The sequence below is a fragment of the Colobus angolensis genome, unplaced genomic scaffold (assembly GCF_000951035.1).
Source record: "Colobus angolensis palliatus isolate OR3802 unplaced genomic scaffold, Cang.pa_1.0 Scaffold80, whole genome shotgun sequence".
NCBI classification, from domain to species: domain Eukaryota; kingdom Metazoa; phylum Chordata; class Mammalia; order Primates; family Cercopithecidae; genus Colobus; species Colobus angolensis.
The window spans coordinates 1,178,442-1,197,245 of record NW_012121821.1 but is presented as its reverse complement, the minus strand read 5'-3'; the positions used below and the strand labels follow the sequence as shown (position 1 = coordinate 1,197,245).

Sequence of the window (18,804 nt, the reverse complement as noted above, 5' to 3'; positions counted from 1 at the left end):
AAATGCAAAATGCAAGCAGTTTGTTTTTACTTTGAAGGCAATGCCATGACACACCCCAGGACCCCTAAAAATCTTTACTGAAGTACCAAGTTTCTAAATTTTCACAGAGCCTGTCTCGCACCCCCTGGAGCACGCGTATCTTATCAAGGTGTCCAGAGGCTAGTCACCTCTTTTTCATTATGCCTGATCAGCATGATGTCATCAATGTATTGGAAGAATAAGATGTTCTGCAGGATGCCCGGGCAGTCTCTGGATTTGTCAGGGCTGTATTATAACACATAGTCACATAGTACATATTGTGACACAGAGATGAGTTAACATAACCTTGGGGCAAAACTGTAGCTGTCTTTTGTTCATTCTGTATGAATGTGAAGTTTTTCTGAGCCTCTTTTCTGATTGGGACAGAAAAACACACATTCACCAAATTGGTGGCTGCTTACAATTTACCTGTGGTCGTATTGATCTTGTCTAGGAAAGGTATCAAATTCAGCATGGCCACAGCATCAGGACTAATACTTGGTTGAGCTTGTGGTAGGCCATGATCATTTCCCATGATCCTTTCTGCAGGGGCCAGACTGGTTACTTAAATGGAGATATGATAGGGACCACCAAGACTTGGCAATTTTGTTACTCTTTCCAAAGGATCAGCTTTTGCTTCCATTGATTTTTCTCTATTTTTTTTCTATCCTCTGTTTCATTAATTTCTGCTCTATTTTTTATTATTTCCTTCCTTCTTCTTGGTTTAGGTTTATTTTGCTTTCTTTGGTGTCTTAAGGTAGAAGGTTAAATTAATGATATGAGATCATTCTTCTTTTTTTTAAATATAGGCATTTACAGTTGCCAGTTACTCTTCAAGGTCTATCTTAGCTGTATCCCAAGTTTTAGTATGTTGTGTATTCATATTCATTCATCTCAAAGTATTTTCTAATTTCCCTTTTGATTTCTGTTTTAATCCACTTATTATTTAGGAGTATGTTGTTTCATTTCCAAATATTTGTGAGCTACCCAAATTTCTCTGGAAATCTTATCATGTTCTAATTTTATTTCATTATGGTGAGAGAATATACTTGTATTATTTTTATCCTTTTGGATTTATCGAGGTTTGTTTTATGGCCTAGTACATGGTCTATCCTGGAGAACATTTCACAGGCACTTGAGAAGAGTATGTATTCTGCTCTTGTTGGGTGGAGAGTTCTGTAGATCTCTGTTAGGTCTACCTATTTTATAATGTTGTTCATGTATTCTATTTCCTTGTTCACCTTCTGCCTAGCTACTCTATCCATTATTGAAAGTGGGGTGTTGAAGTTTCCAACTATTACTAGGTTGTCCATTTTTTCCTTTATTTCTATCAGTTTTTGCTTCAAGAATTTTGGCACTTTGTTAGGTTCATATATAATTGTTATATCTTCCTGATGGATTAAACCTTTTATTACAAAATGCCCTGTTTTAACTCTATTCATATTTTTGTCATAAAGTCTACTTTTCTTTATTACTAGTTTCCAGAATTTTGATTGTGATGTTTCCCAGTATGATTTTCTTTGTTTTTTCTGTATGGGGTTTATTGAATTTCTTGAATCTGATATCAGAGTTTTCTCTATATGTAGACAGCAACTATTATTTCTTCAAAAGATTATTTCTTCCTTCTGGAATTCCAATTATGTAAATAGTAGACCCCATGATTTTGTTTCACAGGTCACAGGGGCCCTGCTCATTTTTGTTTTCACTTTTTTCTCTCTTTGCTTTATTTTGGATATTTTTCTCTTGCTATATCTTCAAGTTGACTTATCTCCCCACTGCATATTGTTTAATCATCTGTTAATCCGTGTAGTGAATTTTCAGATATAGGACTATACAGTTATAGATTTTATTTGTATTTATTTATTTTTGAGACAGGGTCTCCCTCTGTCACCCAGGTTGGAGTGCAGTGGCATGATCATGGCTCACTGCAGCCTGGACCTCCCAGGCTCAAGTGATCCTCCCATCTCAGCCTCCTGACTAGCTGGGACTACAGAAGCATACCACCAAGCCCAGCTAATTTTGTGTATTTTGTTTGTTTGCTTGTTTGTTTTGTAGAGGTGGGGTTTTGTCAAGTTGCCCAGGCTGGTCTCAAACTCCGGGGCTCAAGCCATCTGCCCACCTAGGCCTCCCAAAGTGCTGGGATTACAAGTGTGTGCCACTGAGCCTGGCCCAGTTATATATCATCTACCTCTCTTCTCAACTGGCTCATGATTTTCTTTAAACACTTGAACAAGTTATAATAGGAGTTTTAACACACTAATCTATGTTAACTTCTTCATCCCTATCATTTATTATCTGTTTCTATTGACAATTTTTTCTTCTGGTCAGGGGGTTACATTTTCCTATTTGGGAGCCTGTATGGGGTCACGTTTTCCTATTTGGGAGCCTGTATAGTAATTTTATTATTATTTTTTTGAGACAGAGTCTTGCTCTGTCGCCCAGGCTGGAGTACAGTGGCACCATCTTGGCTCACTGTAAGCTCTGCCTCCCGGGTTCACGCCATTCTCCTGCCTCAGCCTCCGGAGTAGCTAGGACTACAAGTGCCTGCCACCAGGCTCGGCTAATTTTTTGTATTTTTAGTAGAGACGGGGTTTCACGTCATTAGCCAGGATGGTCTGGATCTCCTGATCTTATGATCTGCCCACCTCAGCCCCCGTAGTGCTGGGATTACAGGTGTGAGCCACCGCGCCCGAGCCCTGTGTAGTAATTTTCTTATTGGACGCAGGACATTGTGAATTTCATACTGTTGAATATCTAGGTTTCGTAGTCTTCCCTTAAAGAGCGTTGAGCCTTATTCTGGAAGGCAAGTTACTTTCCTTGCAGGTTAGTCTGATCTTTTGAGGACCATACCCAAGCTTTGTTTCTGTGGGTGCACAGTACTTTTTACTCATGATAATTTAGCTCCACTATTAGGGCATGACCTTTCCAGGTTCTTAAGGAATGCTCCTGATGATCAAGGAGGACTTTCCCCTATGGCTGGTTGGATCTCAAACATTCCAACCTCTCTGAGAATTATTTATTTTACATTTCCTTGGTCATTCTTTGCCTTGCCTTCTGGTGGTGTTGCACCCTGTGAATGCACATCTCAGTGTTCAGCAAAGTTTCAGAAAGATATCTGTGTAAACTTATGGAGCTTTTAAATCTATACAGCATCCTTCTCTTTGGAATTCTTTCCTGCAAACTTCCAGCTGCCTCGATCTCCCTCAACCTTGATCTCTCTCCACCCAAAGTTAGCAAGTCAACTTTGTCAGGCATGAGATACTCTTTCCAGCTCTCTGGTTCAGAATGTCCCTCCATCAGGCAAAAAGTTGGAGTAATTGTTTGCTTCTCTTTACACATGGATCGCAGTCCTTCACTATTGTCCCTTGTATAAAAGCATCTATATTGCCCTGTTTTCTAGTTGTTTTTAGCAAGAGAATTAGTCTGGCACTGTTACTCCATCATGGCCAGAGATAGAAGTTTTGAGGTTATTAAATGTTAAGTGAAAGTTACACTTCAGAGGTCATGATGAAAAGTACTATTGTTCCTATAATGAAAATTCCACAGGAATTTTCCAACTAATAGCTGAATTGGATCCATTTTTGCTTAAGCTCTTGGAAAAACATGTCAAAATGAAAAAATTACTTATTTTACTGAAAAGATTTATGGAAAAAATTGAAATAAGGAAAATATATGTTTAAAAAGTGGTAAGTCAATGGCTGGGCATGGTAGCTCACGCCTGTAATCCCAGCACTTTGGGAGGCCGAGGCAGGCAGATCACCTGAGGTCAGGAGTTCGAGATCAGCCTGACCGACATGGAGAAACCCCGTCTCTACTAAAACTACAAAATTAGCTGGGTGTGGTGGCGTGTGCGGTAATTCCAGCTACTCAGGAGGCTGAGGCAGGAGAATCGCCTGAACCTAGGAGGCGAGGTTGCAGTGAGCCGAGATCGCACCATTGCACTCCAGCCTGGGCAACAACAGTGAAACACCATCTCAAAAAAAAAAAAAAGTGGCAAGTCAAACACATAACCAAACACCAAATAATATCATATATTCTATTCTGGATATGACAACCACTGATTAGTTGGCAATTATTAGGCACTACTTTCTAATAGGAAACCCTATGGGCAATTTTTAAACATTTTTAGCCAACTGAAAACATCTAAGACATTATTCAACAAAGTAAAACAAGATTGTTATTTTAACCTGTGGTTAAACAGCATTTACAATCAGTCATCTATTAACACAGCTATTATAATGATTAGGAAAAAGGGCTGCATGGTCTTTAAAAAACAACTTGGCTAGGCTGGGCGCGGTGGCTCATGCCTATAATCCCAGCACTTTGGGAGGCCAAGGTGGGTGGATCACCTGAGGTCAGGAGTTTCAGACCAGACCAATATGGCAAAACCCTGTCTCTACTAAAAATACAAAAATTAGCTGGGTGTGGTGGCGCACACCTGTAACCCCAGCTACTTGGGAGGCTGAGGCAGGAGAATCGCTTGAACCTGGGAGGTGGAGATTGTAGTGAGCTGAGATCGTGCCACTGCACTCTAGCCTGGTGACAGAGGAAGACTCTATCTCAAAAAAGAAAAAAAAAAAAATTAATAGGATACGAAACCAAAGTGATAAAGATGAATGAGAAAGTAAAGAGAAATTATCCTGACATTGAGAAGTAAAGAGTAACAAAAAAAAGTTTCAATCATAAGAACGGTAATTCATTAAGAGGAAGAGAATAATCATTTCACACTGTATACATATATGAAAACATGTACACCTTAAATATACATAATTTTGTCAATTATATCTCAATAAAGCTGGAAAGAGGAAGAGATAAATTGCAAATTAAAGTAATAAATAGGCTATTAAACTGATAATTTGTGAATTATATAAACTCATTGAAAAATATTCAAATTTCTTTCTGATTTGATCTCACACTAGCATTAAGGAAGATGACATAAAACTCACAATACGGCCGGGTGCGGTGGCTCAAGCCTGTAATCCCAGCACTTTGGGAGGCCGAGATGGGCGGATCACGAGGTCAGGAGATCGAGACCATCCTGCTAACACGGTGAAACCCCGTCTCTACCAAAAAAATACAAAAAGCTAGCCGGACGAGGTGGCGGGTGCCTGTAGTCCCAGCTACTCGGGAGGCTGAGGCAGGAGAATGGCATAAACCCGGGAGGCGGAGCTTGCAGTGAGCTGAGATCCAGCCACTGCACTCCAGCCCGGGCGACAGAGCAAGACTCCGTCTCAAAAAAAAAAAAAAACTCACAATACATGATTACAATGAGTACATTGATGACAAATGAGTGACTTCAGTTCAAAAACTACATAAGATTAATAACTGTGTAAGAAAAGGCCAGGTGTGGTGACTCAACGCCTATAATCCCAGCACTTTGGGAGGCCGAGGCTGGTGGATCACCTGAAGTCAGGAGTTCGAGACTGGCCTGGCCAACATGGCGAAACCCCATCTCTATTAAAAATACAAAAATTAGACGGGCATAGTGACGCATGCCTGTAATCCCAGCTACTCAGGAGGCTGAGGCAGGAGAATCACTTGAACCTAGGAGGTGGAGGTTGCAGTGAGCCAAGAGTGCAGACAGAGCAAGACTCCATCTCAAAAAGTAAAATAAAATAAAATACAGAATGTCACAAAATGCCTATGTTAAGAGGATATTTGATAGAGTTTTCTGAAATTTGACAAAAATACTAAACATATATATATATATATAAAACCAATAATGAACTGTGCAGGTGAAAAATAACTTTTCTGAATTATCACTAATAAAAAGCAAATACTGATCAAACACACTAGCAAAAAAACTAAATTATCTTTCTATTCTCTTTAGAAAATATGATAAACTATCATCATATGAAGAGATGATTAAAGAGTACATAGCCATATAATGTAAGCGGCAAAAAGTATGAAGAAGTACGCCTGGCGGTTACTCAACAAAAATATGTTACTTTAAATGTTTGCATTATTTGTAATATTTTTCAATTTTTAAAAATGTATAACGTTGTATTTTGTTTTAGTCTAAATACATATTCAGTTGTGTACCTACTTTTGTATCTAAAATTATTATTCTTTTTCTTAAGGAGCCCCCACTCCCCAAATGCACATAAACTTCAGGCCCCAAAAAATTTGAATCTGCCCCTGTTAGCTACTTTCTCTCCACCTAATTGGTCTACCCTTACCCATACTTGTCCTCTTCCAATCTGTTCTTCATGCCACAGTCTAAAGGATCTTCTAAAAGTTCATGTATGATTATATTTCTCTTATATTCTTTCAGTAATTTCCAATTAGCCTTACTATAAAAACCCAAGTCCTTAAATAAGATCTGGGTCCTCACCACCTCTCTCCCTCTGCTCTAACCACACGGGCTTCTTCTAATTATTGCAATGCACCAGCTCAGGACCTTTGCATATGCTGTACTCCGTGCCTAGGAGACATTCCACCCAATACTCCATTAACAAATTATCTCCTACTCAAACTTCAGATTTCACTCAAAGATCACTTCCTCAGGGCACCTTAGACTAAGTGAGCCTCCTACCACCTTAAATGCTCACTGCACCCTTTACTTTTCCTTCATAGCATGTCTATTTGTAATCATATACAAGATACAAGATTAGATTGTCAATCTCTCTGCCATTAGACTGCAAATTCGATGAACGAGGGACAATGTCTCTTCGGCACTAGTGTAGCAGTGTTACCAGAAAGGGGTCCTGATCCAGACGCCAAGAAAGGGCTCTTGGATCTCAGGCAAGGAAGAATTCAGGACAAGACCATAGAGTAAAGTGAAAGCAAGTTTATTAAGAAAGTAGAGGAATAAAAGAATGCCTACTCCATAGGCAGAGCAGCCCGAGGCTCCTGGTTGCCCATTTTTATGGTTATTTCTTGATGATATGCTAAACAAGGGATGGATTATTCATGCCTCCCCTTTTTAGACCATAGAGGGTACCATCCTGACATTCCCATGGCATTTGTAAACTGTCATGGTGCTGGTGGGAGTTTAGCAGTGAGGATGGCCAGAGGTCACTTTCATCACCCTCTTGGTTTTGGTGGGTTTTATCCCGCTTCTTTACTGCTACCTGTTTCATCAGTAAGATCTTTATGACTTGCATCCTGTATCTTGTATCTTTATGACCTCCTATCTCATCTTGTGACTTAGAATGCATAACCATCTGGGAATGCAGCACAGCAGGCCTCAACTTTATTTTACCCAGCCCCTATTCAAAATGGAATTTCTCTGGTTCAATCGCCTCAGACAGCAGCATCCTGAACAAAGCGGTCAACTAATTACACAATTTCTGGCCTCAAACAGTTTATAATCTAACCTTGAAAAAAAAAAAAGAAAAGAAAATTTTACAATTTGGGACATCAATACAGATGAAATAGGTTCTTTTTTTGTGTAAGAAAGTCTTCCTGGAAGTCTTGAAACCTGACTACGTAAGGATTAGTTACTCTAACTAGCTTAAAAAATTGGCGTAGGCCAAGGTTGTAACCAAGTATTCTGGTTGTCTGGAAACTGCTCTGGCCATATTTCCGGCATAATTGTTTCTTGCAGAAAAACTACTTAATTTTTTTAAAGCTTCTTTTGCCTTCTGTAGGCTTACTTAAAAACAAACAAACAAACAAACGAAAATAGTATTAAGATCCTTTTGTGGTTCATAAGCCTGATGATTGGGTTTTCACGCTATTGTGTGAGTTAACGACCCCTACCTCAAACCCGTACCTCAAACCTTGTTAGGACTCGGCACATTACCCCTCTGTGGTGAAAAAAATAAAGTAATAAAGGTAATTCTTCTATTTTTTTTTTTTTGCATAAGCCCTATCCTTGTACACATGAGGTTTCAAAGTGTTTCCATCATTATTTTTACCTTATAGTATAGTGTTTTCACGAGTTTCTGTATTTTTATTTATTTTTTATTATATTTTAAGTTCTGGGATAGTTTTCATGAGTTTTAAGAGACTCTTCTTGGCAAACAGATCAACTCAGAGAAAATACTTTTACCAGCAAGGAGGTTCTAACCTGTTATATCGGTCTGGGGACATGACTTGACAGTTCACCTTGCCAGGAAGATCTCTGTGATTTTTTTGTTTGTTAGTTTGGTTTGAGACAGAGTCTCGCTCTGTTCCTGAGGCCTGAGTGCAGTGGCGCATTGTAAGTTCCGCCTCCCGGATTCAAGCCATTCTCGTGCCTCAGCCTCCCGAGTAGCTGGGATTACAGGTGCGTGCCACCATGACCGGCTACATTTGTATTTTAGTAGAGACAGGGTTTCGCCATGTTGGCCAGGCTGGTCTCAAACTCCTGACCTCAGGTGTTAAACCCGCCTCAGCCTCCTAAAGTCCTGGGATTACAGGCGTGAGTCACCGCGCCCCATCAGATCTGTTTTTATAAACGTCAGGAGAGGGGCAAAGTCGAATTGTTCCAGAGCGACCACAGAAATATCTGGAGCTAGTTTCAAGGGCTATTCCCCGCTAAAGATTACTTAATAATGCAGTTGGATGACCATGTTTCAAGATATTTGTTCGATCTGCACAACCTCCAAAATCTTCCAAGAGGGTGTTTAAAAAGTCAGCAAGGACCATCAGGATCAAGACATCCCTAAATTGTTTGAAACTACGATGTTAGCTGAGGAAAGCAGAACATAATCAGGCTTTGGAGTTAAGAGAGCAGGCTTTCGAGTTAAGAGAGCTGAACTGGAATCCAGTTCCAAATTTAATGGCTGAGCCAAATGAGAATGTTAAGACTTATTTCACAAGTTGCAGAGAAAATAAAAAACGATTAAACATCCGGGCCTTGAGGAAGTGGCCGTCGACTTGGGGATTAAATATGGTAGAGTCCACCTTCCTCACCAGCTGATAAAAGTATCTGTTAAGTACAGTCCTCCTTTCTCTTCCTTAATCGGTTGCTTAGTATTTGCCAACTCTTTCCTGCTTTTCATCTTCTCTTCCCCCAATTTAAATCTTTCCACCAAGCGCTCAGAAACAGGTCCTACCAGAACGCAACCCGAGCCTGCGCATGAGGTATGCACGGGTCTCGACCTTTTCCCCGTTCTCCGCCCTTCTTCCGGTTCTCCGCCCCTTTTCCGCCACTGCCTGGTGCCTCCCTCCCGGCTGCGCCTGTCCGCGGCCCCGCCCACGCCGGCCGTCACGTGACCGCTCTGCGTGCTCCGCCCCCTGTCCCCGGCTCACGTGATCGCGCCTAGGGAGAAAACGCCTGACCCCAGCCACCGGCCTTCAAGGCACGGGTTTTTCTTCCTTCGGCTGGTTGGCCTCTCGCCCTTCAGCTACCTGTGCGTCCCTCTGTCCCGTCCCGGGGTCACCCCGGAGCCTGTCTGCCATGCAGCTCCTGCCTCTAGCCCCAGGTCGGCTCCGGCAGGGCAGCCCCCGCCACCTGCCCTCCTGCAGCCCAGCGCTGCTGCTACTGGTGCTGGGCGGCTGCCTGGGGGTCTTCGGGGTGGCGGCGGGAACCCGGAGGCCCAACGTGGTGCTGCTCCTCACAGACGACCAGGACGAAGTGCTCGGCGGCATGGTAACTCTTCTGTTTCTGCCCCGCCCCTCTATCTCTGGAGCTGACTCCCCGGTTTCTTGCTCTCTTTCCCGGTCCCCATCCCCCCTCCCCGAACTGGCTGTCTTATCCCTGGGTAGGTTTGGTTTTCCCACCTGAGGCCCTTTATGCCGGTGTTAGGAACTGCAACACTCTTTTCCCTTCTGGATTGAGGCACTTGCGTACAGCACACACAGCTTCTAGTCTGGACCGTACTGCTGTGGAGTTTACGTTAATATGTCAAGATAAACATGTGGAGACCAGTGGAGGATGGGTTGAACCAATGAGGATCAGGTGCTGGCTAAAAGCACTCAAGCCCTGATTGTTTTTCTTTTGGATTAGAGGATCAAAGACAAGTACAGTCCCCTTTATGAGGGACCTAGACCACCTCCACATTTGTGCCTGTATACAATGTCTGTATCTGGTGTCTACAAAAATAAGACTGGGCCGGGCGCGGTGGCTCACTCATGTAATCCCAGCTCTTTGGGAGGCCGAGGCGGGCGGATCACAAGGTCAAGAGATCTAGACCATCCTGGCCAACATGGTGAAACCCCGTCCCTACTAGAAATACAAAAATTAGCTGGGCGTGGTGGCGCGCACCTGTAGTCCCAGCTACTTGGGTGGCTGAGGAAGGAGAATCGCTTGAACCCGGGAGGCGGAAGTTGCAGTGAGCCGAGATTGGGCCACTGCACTCCAGCCTGGCAACAGAGCGAGACTCCGTCTAAAAAAAAAAAGCCTGAAGTGAACTAATCTGGTAGGCCGACCGTCGAACTATTGAGGGTGTGTTTTGCCTCACAAGAATCAAGAAAATTCAGTTAGTCTGATTGAACACCTGACTGTTGCATTAGAGACTGTCAGTGTTTCATTTTCTATCTAATGGGTGTTGTCACAAGACTTCTTTTTTTTTCCCCCCAGAGTTAATTTTGCTTGTGTATTGCAGAATTCTGCAATCTGTGACCTTTGGAAACATCCACTCCAGCCCCTGCCCCATGGAGGTCCAGAAAGCAACTTGCCCAAGACATGAGTAGTTGAGGCAGAGTCCTCTAACCCTGGATTCAGCGTTCCTCTCTTCGCTTTAAAACCAAATGTTTTATTGCTTTATTCGTTTCAGTTCTCTTTTTGCTTTCAGCTGAATGCTGAGACTATGAAATACTCCAGGCAAGACGTTCCTAACTTTTCTTGTGTAATTACACACCCTCGCTCAGTGTCCTTCAAACCCCTGGTCCCAACCCGTGAGTGAGTTGTGAAATCAGTTCAGTAACTACCAACATTTTTATTTCCTCTGGAATAGAGTAGAATAGAAAATGTCCGTGTGTGTGAGTGTGTGTGTTAACACTTGATAAAGGTAATCATTATCTATCTATCTTTCTTCCCGAGTTGTAAAATATATTTCTTAGGTTGTGCTCAAGAGCTTGAGTCTTTTATAGTTGATGTTTAAGATGCTTGCATTTTGATTACACACTTCTTCCTGCCATATATGCTTCATTGTCTGTTAGTTTCTACCAAGCCATGTTGACATCAGTCTTGATTTAATTTTCCTCCTACACTTTAGTTTCACTACTCTTCCAACTACTGCACTTACTTCTCTGCTCACAACATTCCTTTTTTATTTAAACAACAAAAAAAAATTGTGTCCTTGAAGAGTGTTTTGTCCAGAAAAAGCAAGCCTTCTCTAGCAGTGACTAAAGTACTCAGTTAAAAGGTCAGGCTTTTTTAGGTGTTGAAAACAAAATTCATTACTTAAATATGAGGTGTTCAGAGTTCAGTTTCTTCAATTCTTGTAAACCACAGCTGTAGTCTGTGTGTATTTGAGGTCTCTTCCTTTTAGTATGTTAATCCAATTTGCTTCGTTAAGCCAGCAGCAGATTTTTTGATTTGGGGTCTTGCTCTGTTATCCAGGCTGGAGTGCAGTGGTACAATCAAGGCTCATTGCAGCCTTGAACTCCTATTCTCAAGCAGTCTTCCTGCCTCAGTCTCCCTAGTAGCTGGAACTACAGGCACAAGTCACCACGTCCAGCTAATTTTTAAATATTTTGTAGAGACAGGGTTTCTCCATGTTGCCCAAGCTGGTCTTGAACGCCTGGACTCAAGTAATCCCCCCACCTCAACCTCCCAAAGTGCTGGGATTACAGGCATGAGCCACTGTCTCAGCCCAGATTCTTTTTTTTTTAATAAGTGTTTCTACTGGAAAGAGGTACCAAAATTGAGTGGAGGAGATAAGTCAAACTTAATGTTCCCAACTCAAGAATTCTGGATTCTCTTCTAGCCTTTTTCAGAATATTCTACCACTAATTGTCAAACAGGACTCCAAGGGAAAGAGCTAAGACAAGAGCATTTGAGAACTTACTTGGAGCCGAGCAGAGTATGAGGATTTTTATACTTGTGCTTCAGTCATCACGGAAGTCCTCTACTGTATGTAGTATCCTTATCTTAAAAGGAAACTAAAACTGGAAGGTGGTTAAGTGACATGACTAAGGTTCACATAGCTAATACTGGACAAAGCCTGGGTACTTATGATCTCAGAGCACCATGCTTTTTCTCCTATTCTAGAATACTGTGATAATAATCAGATTTCATTCCACATACCCACACCCACATAATCACACCATAGGTCAGAGAGTCTGCAGGTGACATTCGGGGATGCCAGTGACATCATGGAACTCCTTAATTTACATGTAAAACTTTGTATATAATATCTTCATTTTTGGGGAAAGAGAGCTGTAACCTAAAAAAGATTGCAGATTGCTGCCATAGTTGGCAAAATAAACAGTGGTCAACCCCTACCAGACTAACTCAGGTCAAAGGATTGTAGATAGCGCTTACAACATGATTTAGATTTATAGTGGAAATTTTCAGGCATCTTTGAAATGTTCTTTTATATAGTAGCATCATCTTTAACATTTCATTGTATTTGTTCCAGGTATCTGTGGGACTCTTTTTATTTTTTATTTTGCCAGGACACTGTTCTTACCACTTTCTTGATTTTACTTAAACATCATTATAGTGTGGTGGAAGCATAAGTTGCTCTTTTAAAAATCATTCACGGCTGGGCGCGGTGGCTCACCCCTATAATCCTAGCACTTTGAGAGGCCAAGGTGGGCAGATCATGAGGTCAGGAGTTCAAGACCAGCCTGGCCAGCATGGTGAAACCCCATCTCTACTAAAAATACAAAAATTAGCCAGGCATGGTGGCACGTGCCTGTAGTCCCAGCTACTCGGGAGGCTGAGGCGGGAGAATCACTTGAACCCAGGAGGTGGAGGTTGCAGTGGGCCAAGATTGTGCCACTGCACTCTAGCCTGGGTGACAGAGCAAGACTCCGTCTCGGGGAAAAAAAAAAAATCATTTAAGAAAAGTGACATTGGCCAGTCGCGGTGGCTCACGCCTGTAATCCCAGCACTTTGGGAGGCCATGGTGGGCAGATCACGAGGTCGGGATATCGAGACCATCCTGGCAAACACGGTAAAACCCCGTCTCTACTAAAAATACAAAAAAATTAGCTGGGCATAGTGGCAGGTGCCTGTAGTCCTAGCTACTCGGGAAGCTGAGGCAGGAGAATGGCGTGAACCCGGGAGGTGGAGCTTGCAGTGAGCCGAGATCGTGCCACTGCACTCCAGCCTGGGCGACAGAGCGAGACTCTGTCTCAAAAGTGACATTTGGCCAAAACCTCAGGCAAGTGATGGAAGAAACTGATAAAAGGTAGGGGAAGAAATTTTTTTTTTTTTTTTTTGAGATGGAGTCTTGCTCTGTCACCCAGGTTGGAGTGCAGTGGCGCCATCTCAGCCCACTGCAACCTCTGTCTCCTGGGTTCAAGTGATTCCCCTGTCTCAGCCTCCGAAGTAGCTGGGTTTATAGGCACCCACCACCATGCCCAGCTAATATTTGTGTTTCTGGTAGAGATGGGGTTTCACCATTGGCCAGGCTGGTCTCAAGCTCCTGACCTCAAGTGATCTGCCCACTTCAGCCTCCCAAAATGGTGGGATTACAGGTGTGAGCCACTGTGCTGGGCCGGGGAAGAATAAATATGTCATTGCTTCATTGAAAGCAAAACAATTTCCATTTTTAGCCACAGAATTACCAGAATTGTCATTTCAGAACAACTATACATGGAACCAGGAAAGTAAATGATTCTTTAGGGTTTTAATGAAAAGGATTCTGCTTGGGGTGAGCAGAGAAGCATGTTTGTCCACATGAGGACATGAAATTGGCTACTGCTTAAAGACTCTTGCATGACCTTAACTTGATCAGTCGCTGTCTTTGCCTAGCTCTTAAGGATTCATTTTTCATTCTAGTTTGCATAGAGACACATACATATTTTGGGTACAGTATGGTTTCTTGTTTGGGACTTTTTCAATTAAGCACAGATTATTATTATCTCTTGTACTATTGTTAGCAGTATAAAGATGACAGTTAATAACTTTTTTTTGAGACAAGGTCTCACTCTTCTTGCCTAGGCTAGATTGCAGTGGTGCAGTTATAGCTCACTATAGCCTCGAACTTCCGGGCACAAGCAATCCTCCCACCTCAGCCTCCCAAGTAACTGGGACTACAGGCACGCACTACTATGCCCAGCTAATTTTTGTATTTTTTGTAGAGCCAGGGTCTTGCTATGTTGCCCAGGCTGGTCTCAAACTCCTGGCCTCAAGCAGTCCTCCTGCCTCTGCCTTCTAAAGTGCTGGGATAACAGGCATGAGCCACTGCACCGGGTCTAAAGTCTAAGTTCCTATGCGGCCCTGCATCACTGACTCCTGCCTACCTCTCTGACCTCATCTTACCTCACTCTCCCTTCTCCTCCCTAAGCTGCTTCCATCACCACACTGGCTTCTCTGTTTCCTCCCAGGTGCCTCTCTCCTTCCTCTGGCAGCCCTTGCACTTGCTATGTACCCAGCCTGAAACATCTTCTGAATCTTTGCGTGACTGACTCCTCATCGCTTGGCTCTCCGTACAAGTTACCTCCTGAAAGAGAGGCCTTTCCTGACCACCCATCTAAAGTAGTTCCCCTTTCCTCCCACCAGGTGCAATCACATCATCCTGGTTTATTCTCTTCACAGCACTTATCACCACCTGAAATGACTGATTGTTTACCTGTTTGTTGTTTTAAGTCCCCAAGAGTGCAGGGATCATGAGGGCAAGGACTATCCTCTGTCCACCACTGCCTAGATTAATACCTGGCACCCGTTGTGTTTAATAAATGTTATTACACAATATTACTGTAAATCAGATATTCTTTCATAGTTTTACATATTTATCCGTTTGACAATTAAATCCTATACAGTCAACTCTGGTCCTTTTCTCCACTTACTCTTTGAATCTTCATTTCATCTTCGAATGTCCTCATAGTAACTCAGGATTTTTTTTATCAAGCCAGTGTCTCATTAAGCCCAGTAGTCTTTTCCTGAAGATGATACCCAGTGATGGCTTTGCTTCGGAAGGTTGATGAAGATCTTCTGCATCTCTAGCGTCTCTTGGCAGCCTCTTCTGAATCTAGTCATGAAATTATCAGAGCTTTTTTTGGATAAGTTAGAATCCTCATCCTTTTGAGTTTATGGATTCCATAGGTTTTGTATTTATATAAAACAATGGGGAAAAGTCATTTATACATTATTAAAAATGAGGCTCATGTTAACCTACTTATATATTTAGATTAGCGATCTTTAAGGAATTATTTCACAACAGAATATACTTAAAACTGCATTCAGTATGGTCTTAGGTTTCAAAGGTATCTCAGAATCATCATGAACTGACTCATATTACAACTAAAATGACCTCTTCAATGGTACTTTTTGTTGTCTGGAATCTGAAGAATATTACTGTTCCTTTTATTCGTATTTAAATGACTGTCTTCATATGTTTGTCCTCACTCTAGGGGGAAGTTAATTGTCTCTGTACTTGTAAGGATCTTAGATTTTGAACAAAAGATGAAAAGCAGGACATAAAGTAGTTTCTGAGTAGCCTTTTGCCTGACAGTGTTCTGTGTACACCTGCTTACCACCTGGTTCAAGTCCTTATCCTGAGGTGCTGGTGGGTCTATGCAGACAACAGTAGCTGGTAGTTGAACAGTGTGCATCTGACCTCCGCCACTGAGTGTGTGAGGTTTGAATCAGTCTCTGAGCCCTGGGGCCTTGTCTGGCTTTCAGAATCCAACTGTTGTCTTACTTCTGTTCTATAGGGCGGAAGGTTCCCTTTGTATATCATTTCCCACATCCTACTTCTAAAGATTAATTCATGGAAATAGGTCTGCCCTATCTGCCTCATCTGGGGGCAGATGACTAATAAGGGCACAAAGATGTTATTGCCATTGACTGAACTTTCCCTTCCTGCAAGCATTTTGACCGCCTGCACTTTTACACAGGATGGAGCTGGCTGGAACCAAACCTGTCTCTAGAATCATACAGGACTGTCTTTGGCTGTTGCTTAGAGCTGACCATTTGGGAATAAAAGATTGAGTAAGATGTAACCAAACAGGAATTCTGGCCTGGGTGTCTCAATTTATTGGAAGAAATTATTTAATGGATAATTACTTACTTTTACAGACACCACTGAAGAAAACCAAAGCTCTCATCGGAGAGATGGGGATGACTTTTTCCAGCGCTGTAAGTTTGAAAGCTAATTCAATTTTGTTAATTTAACTGTTTGTATTCTAAGAAGAAACGCTCTTCTCGGGAATCTGGTATGATCTATATGGTTTTTTCCTTGTTAAATGCCTGATTTGAAGGATTTATTTAATGTGATATAAACTCTTTTCATTGAAATATTACCTCTTATCAATTGAAGATGAATTGCAGATATTTCTAAGCCAGTCTCAGAACTAGAGAATTTTATTTTAAACCTCACCATTTGAGGTTTGAAAATGGATTATAAAAAAATCAAGATATATGTATGCTGTGTAAACTTTTCCATGGTAAAAACCCAATTAACCCTGATAGCCAAAACTGACAAATAGCAACACACACCCCATAAATATAGATGCAGAAATTCAAAATAAAATATCAATTCATTTTCAAGAACCGTGTACATAACCAAGTGCATGGTAGTCTAGGAATGTAAGGGTAGCTTACTATCAGGAAATCCCTTGAATAGTAGCATAGTGTTAAGTTTAAGTGCTCAGACTCTGGAGTCAGACCGCCTAGTCTGGAATACCCTCTCTGCCTCTTTTCTAGCAGTGTGACCCTGGACAAACTAACCTCTCTGGCCCTTTTCCTCCCCATTTATAAAAGAGAGTACCAAAATCTTTTTCAGAGTTGTTGTGAGGTTGAGTTAATAGGTGTAGAGCACTTCTGTCAGTGCCCGACTTCTTTTTTTTTCTTTTTCTTTTTTTTTTTTGAGATGGAGTTTCGCTTTGTTGCCCAGGCTGGAGTGCAGTGGCGCGATCTCGACTCACTGCAACCTCCGCCTCCTGGGGTCAGGCAATTCTCCTGCCTCAGCCCTCTGGGTAGCTGAGATTACAGGCACCCACCACCATGCCCTGCTAATTTTTTGTATTTTTAGTAGAGACGGGGTTTCACCATGTTAGCCAGGCTGGTCTTGAACTCCTGACCTCAAGTGATCTGCCCTCCTCGGCCTCCCAAAGTGCTGGGATTACAGGTATGAGCTACCATGCCCCAGCCACTGCCTGAGTTCTTTTTTTTTTTTTTTTTTGAGACAGAGTCTCGCCCTGTCACCCAGGCTAGAGTGCAATGGATGGCACGATCTCAGCTCACTGCAAGCTCCGCTTCCTGGGTTCATGCCACTCTCCTGCCTCAGCCTCCCGAGTAGCTGGGACTACAGGCGCCTGCCACCACACCTGGCCAACTTTTTATATATTTTTTTTTAGTAGAGATAGGGTTTCACTGTGTTAGCCAGGATGGTCTCGATCTCCTGACCTCGTGGCCTCCCAGAGTGCTGGGATTACAGGCATGAGCCATTGCGCCCGGCCAATGCCTGACTTCTTATAGTATATACTACATGGTGTTGCTTATTATATGTCTACCAACATGATACAAGTAATTGAAAGAAGAAAAATTTAATGTTCTTCCCAATAGATACTAGAAAATACTCTGAAATTTTAGCATTCTTTCCTGGTAATGTATTAAGCTATTGTAAGAATACATCCTGACTATGATGACTATTTCAAATACATAAGGTAAAAGACTCAGGGCATTGCTGTTAGGGATGAAACAAGTGCTCCATTTAATGTTGTTCCGACTATCTAGTCATTGTCATAAGTCTTATGGAAATAAGAGGTAAAAATATTGGAAAAATTATTTCTGATTGTTTGGATTTTCTATCTAGAAACACAGGAAAATTATTGAAAACCCTTTAAAATCACTAGAATTCAAGATAAAAATGAAAAAGTAAATTTTTTTTTCTTCCATGTAATCAGAAAAATAGAAGGTGGAAGACAAAGAAAATATTCATAATTATTTATTTTTATTTTATATAAAGGTAGAGAAAAGGTCTCACTCAGTATGTAGCCCAGGCTGGTCTGGAACTCCTGAGCTCAAGTGATCCTCCCATCTTGGCCTCCCAAAGTGCTGGGATTACAGGTGTGAACCACCATGCCCGACCTCATTTATAGTTTATAAACTCTCTAAGAGTAACTGGTTGGGGCCAGAAATGGCTATGACCTATGTAAGTTACAAAAGATGCGAGTGGTAAGATAAAAAATATTTGATACATAGATATGCACATCATTTTATATACATTTCTTTTCTTTTTTCTTTTTTTTTTTTTTGAGACAGGGTCTCACTGTATCGCCCATGTTGGAGTGCAGTGGCATAGCTCACTGAAGACCTGAACTCAAACTCCTGGGTTCAGACAATCCTCCCGCCTCAGCTTCCCAAGTAACTGGGACTACAGGCATGCATCACCACACTCGCCTAATTTTTTTCCACTTTTTTTTAGAAATAGGGTCTCGCTGTATTGCTCAGGCTGGTCTCAAACTCCTGGCCTCAAGTGATCCTCTGCTTTAGCTTCCCAAATAGCTGGGATTACAGGTGGGAGCCACTGTGCTCAACTAAGACACAATATTATATAATAAAATGTTTATTCTAGTTGTAATCCTAACAAGATTGTTTTAGACTCAAATGATTCCAAAAGTTATCTGGAATAATAAATAGATGAGAATAATCAAAGTAATTAAAAAAAAAATTACAGTGGCTCACATTTACAATCCCAGCACGTTAGGAGGCTGAGGCAGGTGGATTGTTTGAGCCTCGGAGTTTGAGACCAGCCTGGGCAACATGGCAAGATCCTATATCTACTAAAAATACTT

The 18,804-nt window shown here is 41.9% G+C and overlaps 1 protein-coding gene across 3 annotated transcripts in view; it reads left to right on the top strand.

Annotated features, from left to right (window-relative positions):
- The first annotated feature begins 9,180 nt into the window (after positions 1 to 9,180).
- GNS (glucosamine (N-acetyl)-6-sulfatase) overlaps positions 9,181 to 18,804 on the top strand; it is a 45,579-nt gene continuing 35,955 nt past the window's right edge. The window contains exons 1-3 of one of the 3 annotated variants that reach the window (XM_011929230.1): positions 9,207 to 9,538; positions 11,820 to 11,915; positions 16,085 to 16,144. In XM_011929230.1, the coding sequence (XP_011784620.1) occupies positions 9,347 to 9,538; positions 11,820 to 11,915; positions 16,085 to 16,144 (348 nt within the window). In that variant the 5' untranslated portion in view covers positions 9,207 to 9,346. Of the gene's footprint in view, positions 9,539 to 11,819; positions 11,916 to 16,084; positions 16,145 to 18,804 lie in introns of all 3 variants that reach the window. The other 2 variants (XM_011929231.1, XM_011929232.1) reach the window with 2 other exon arrangements.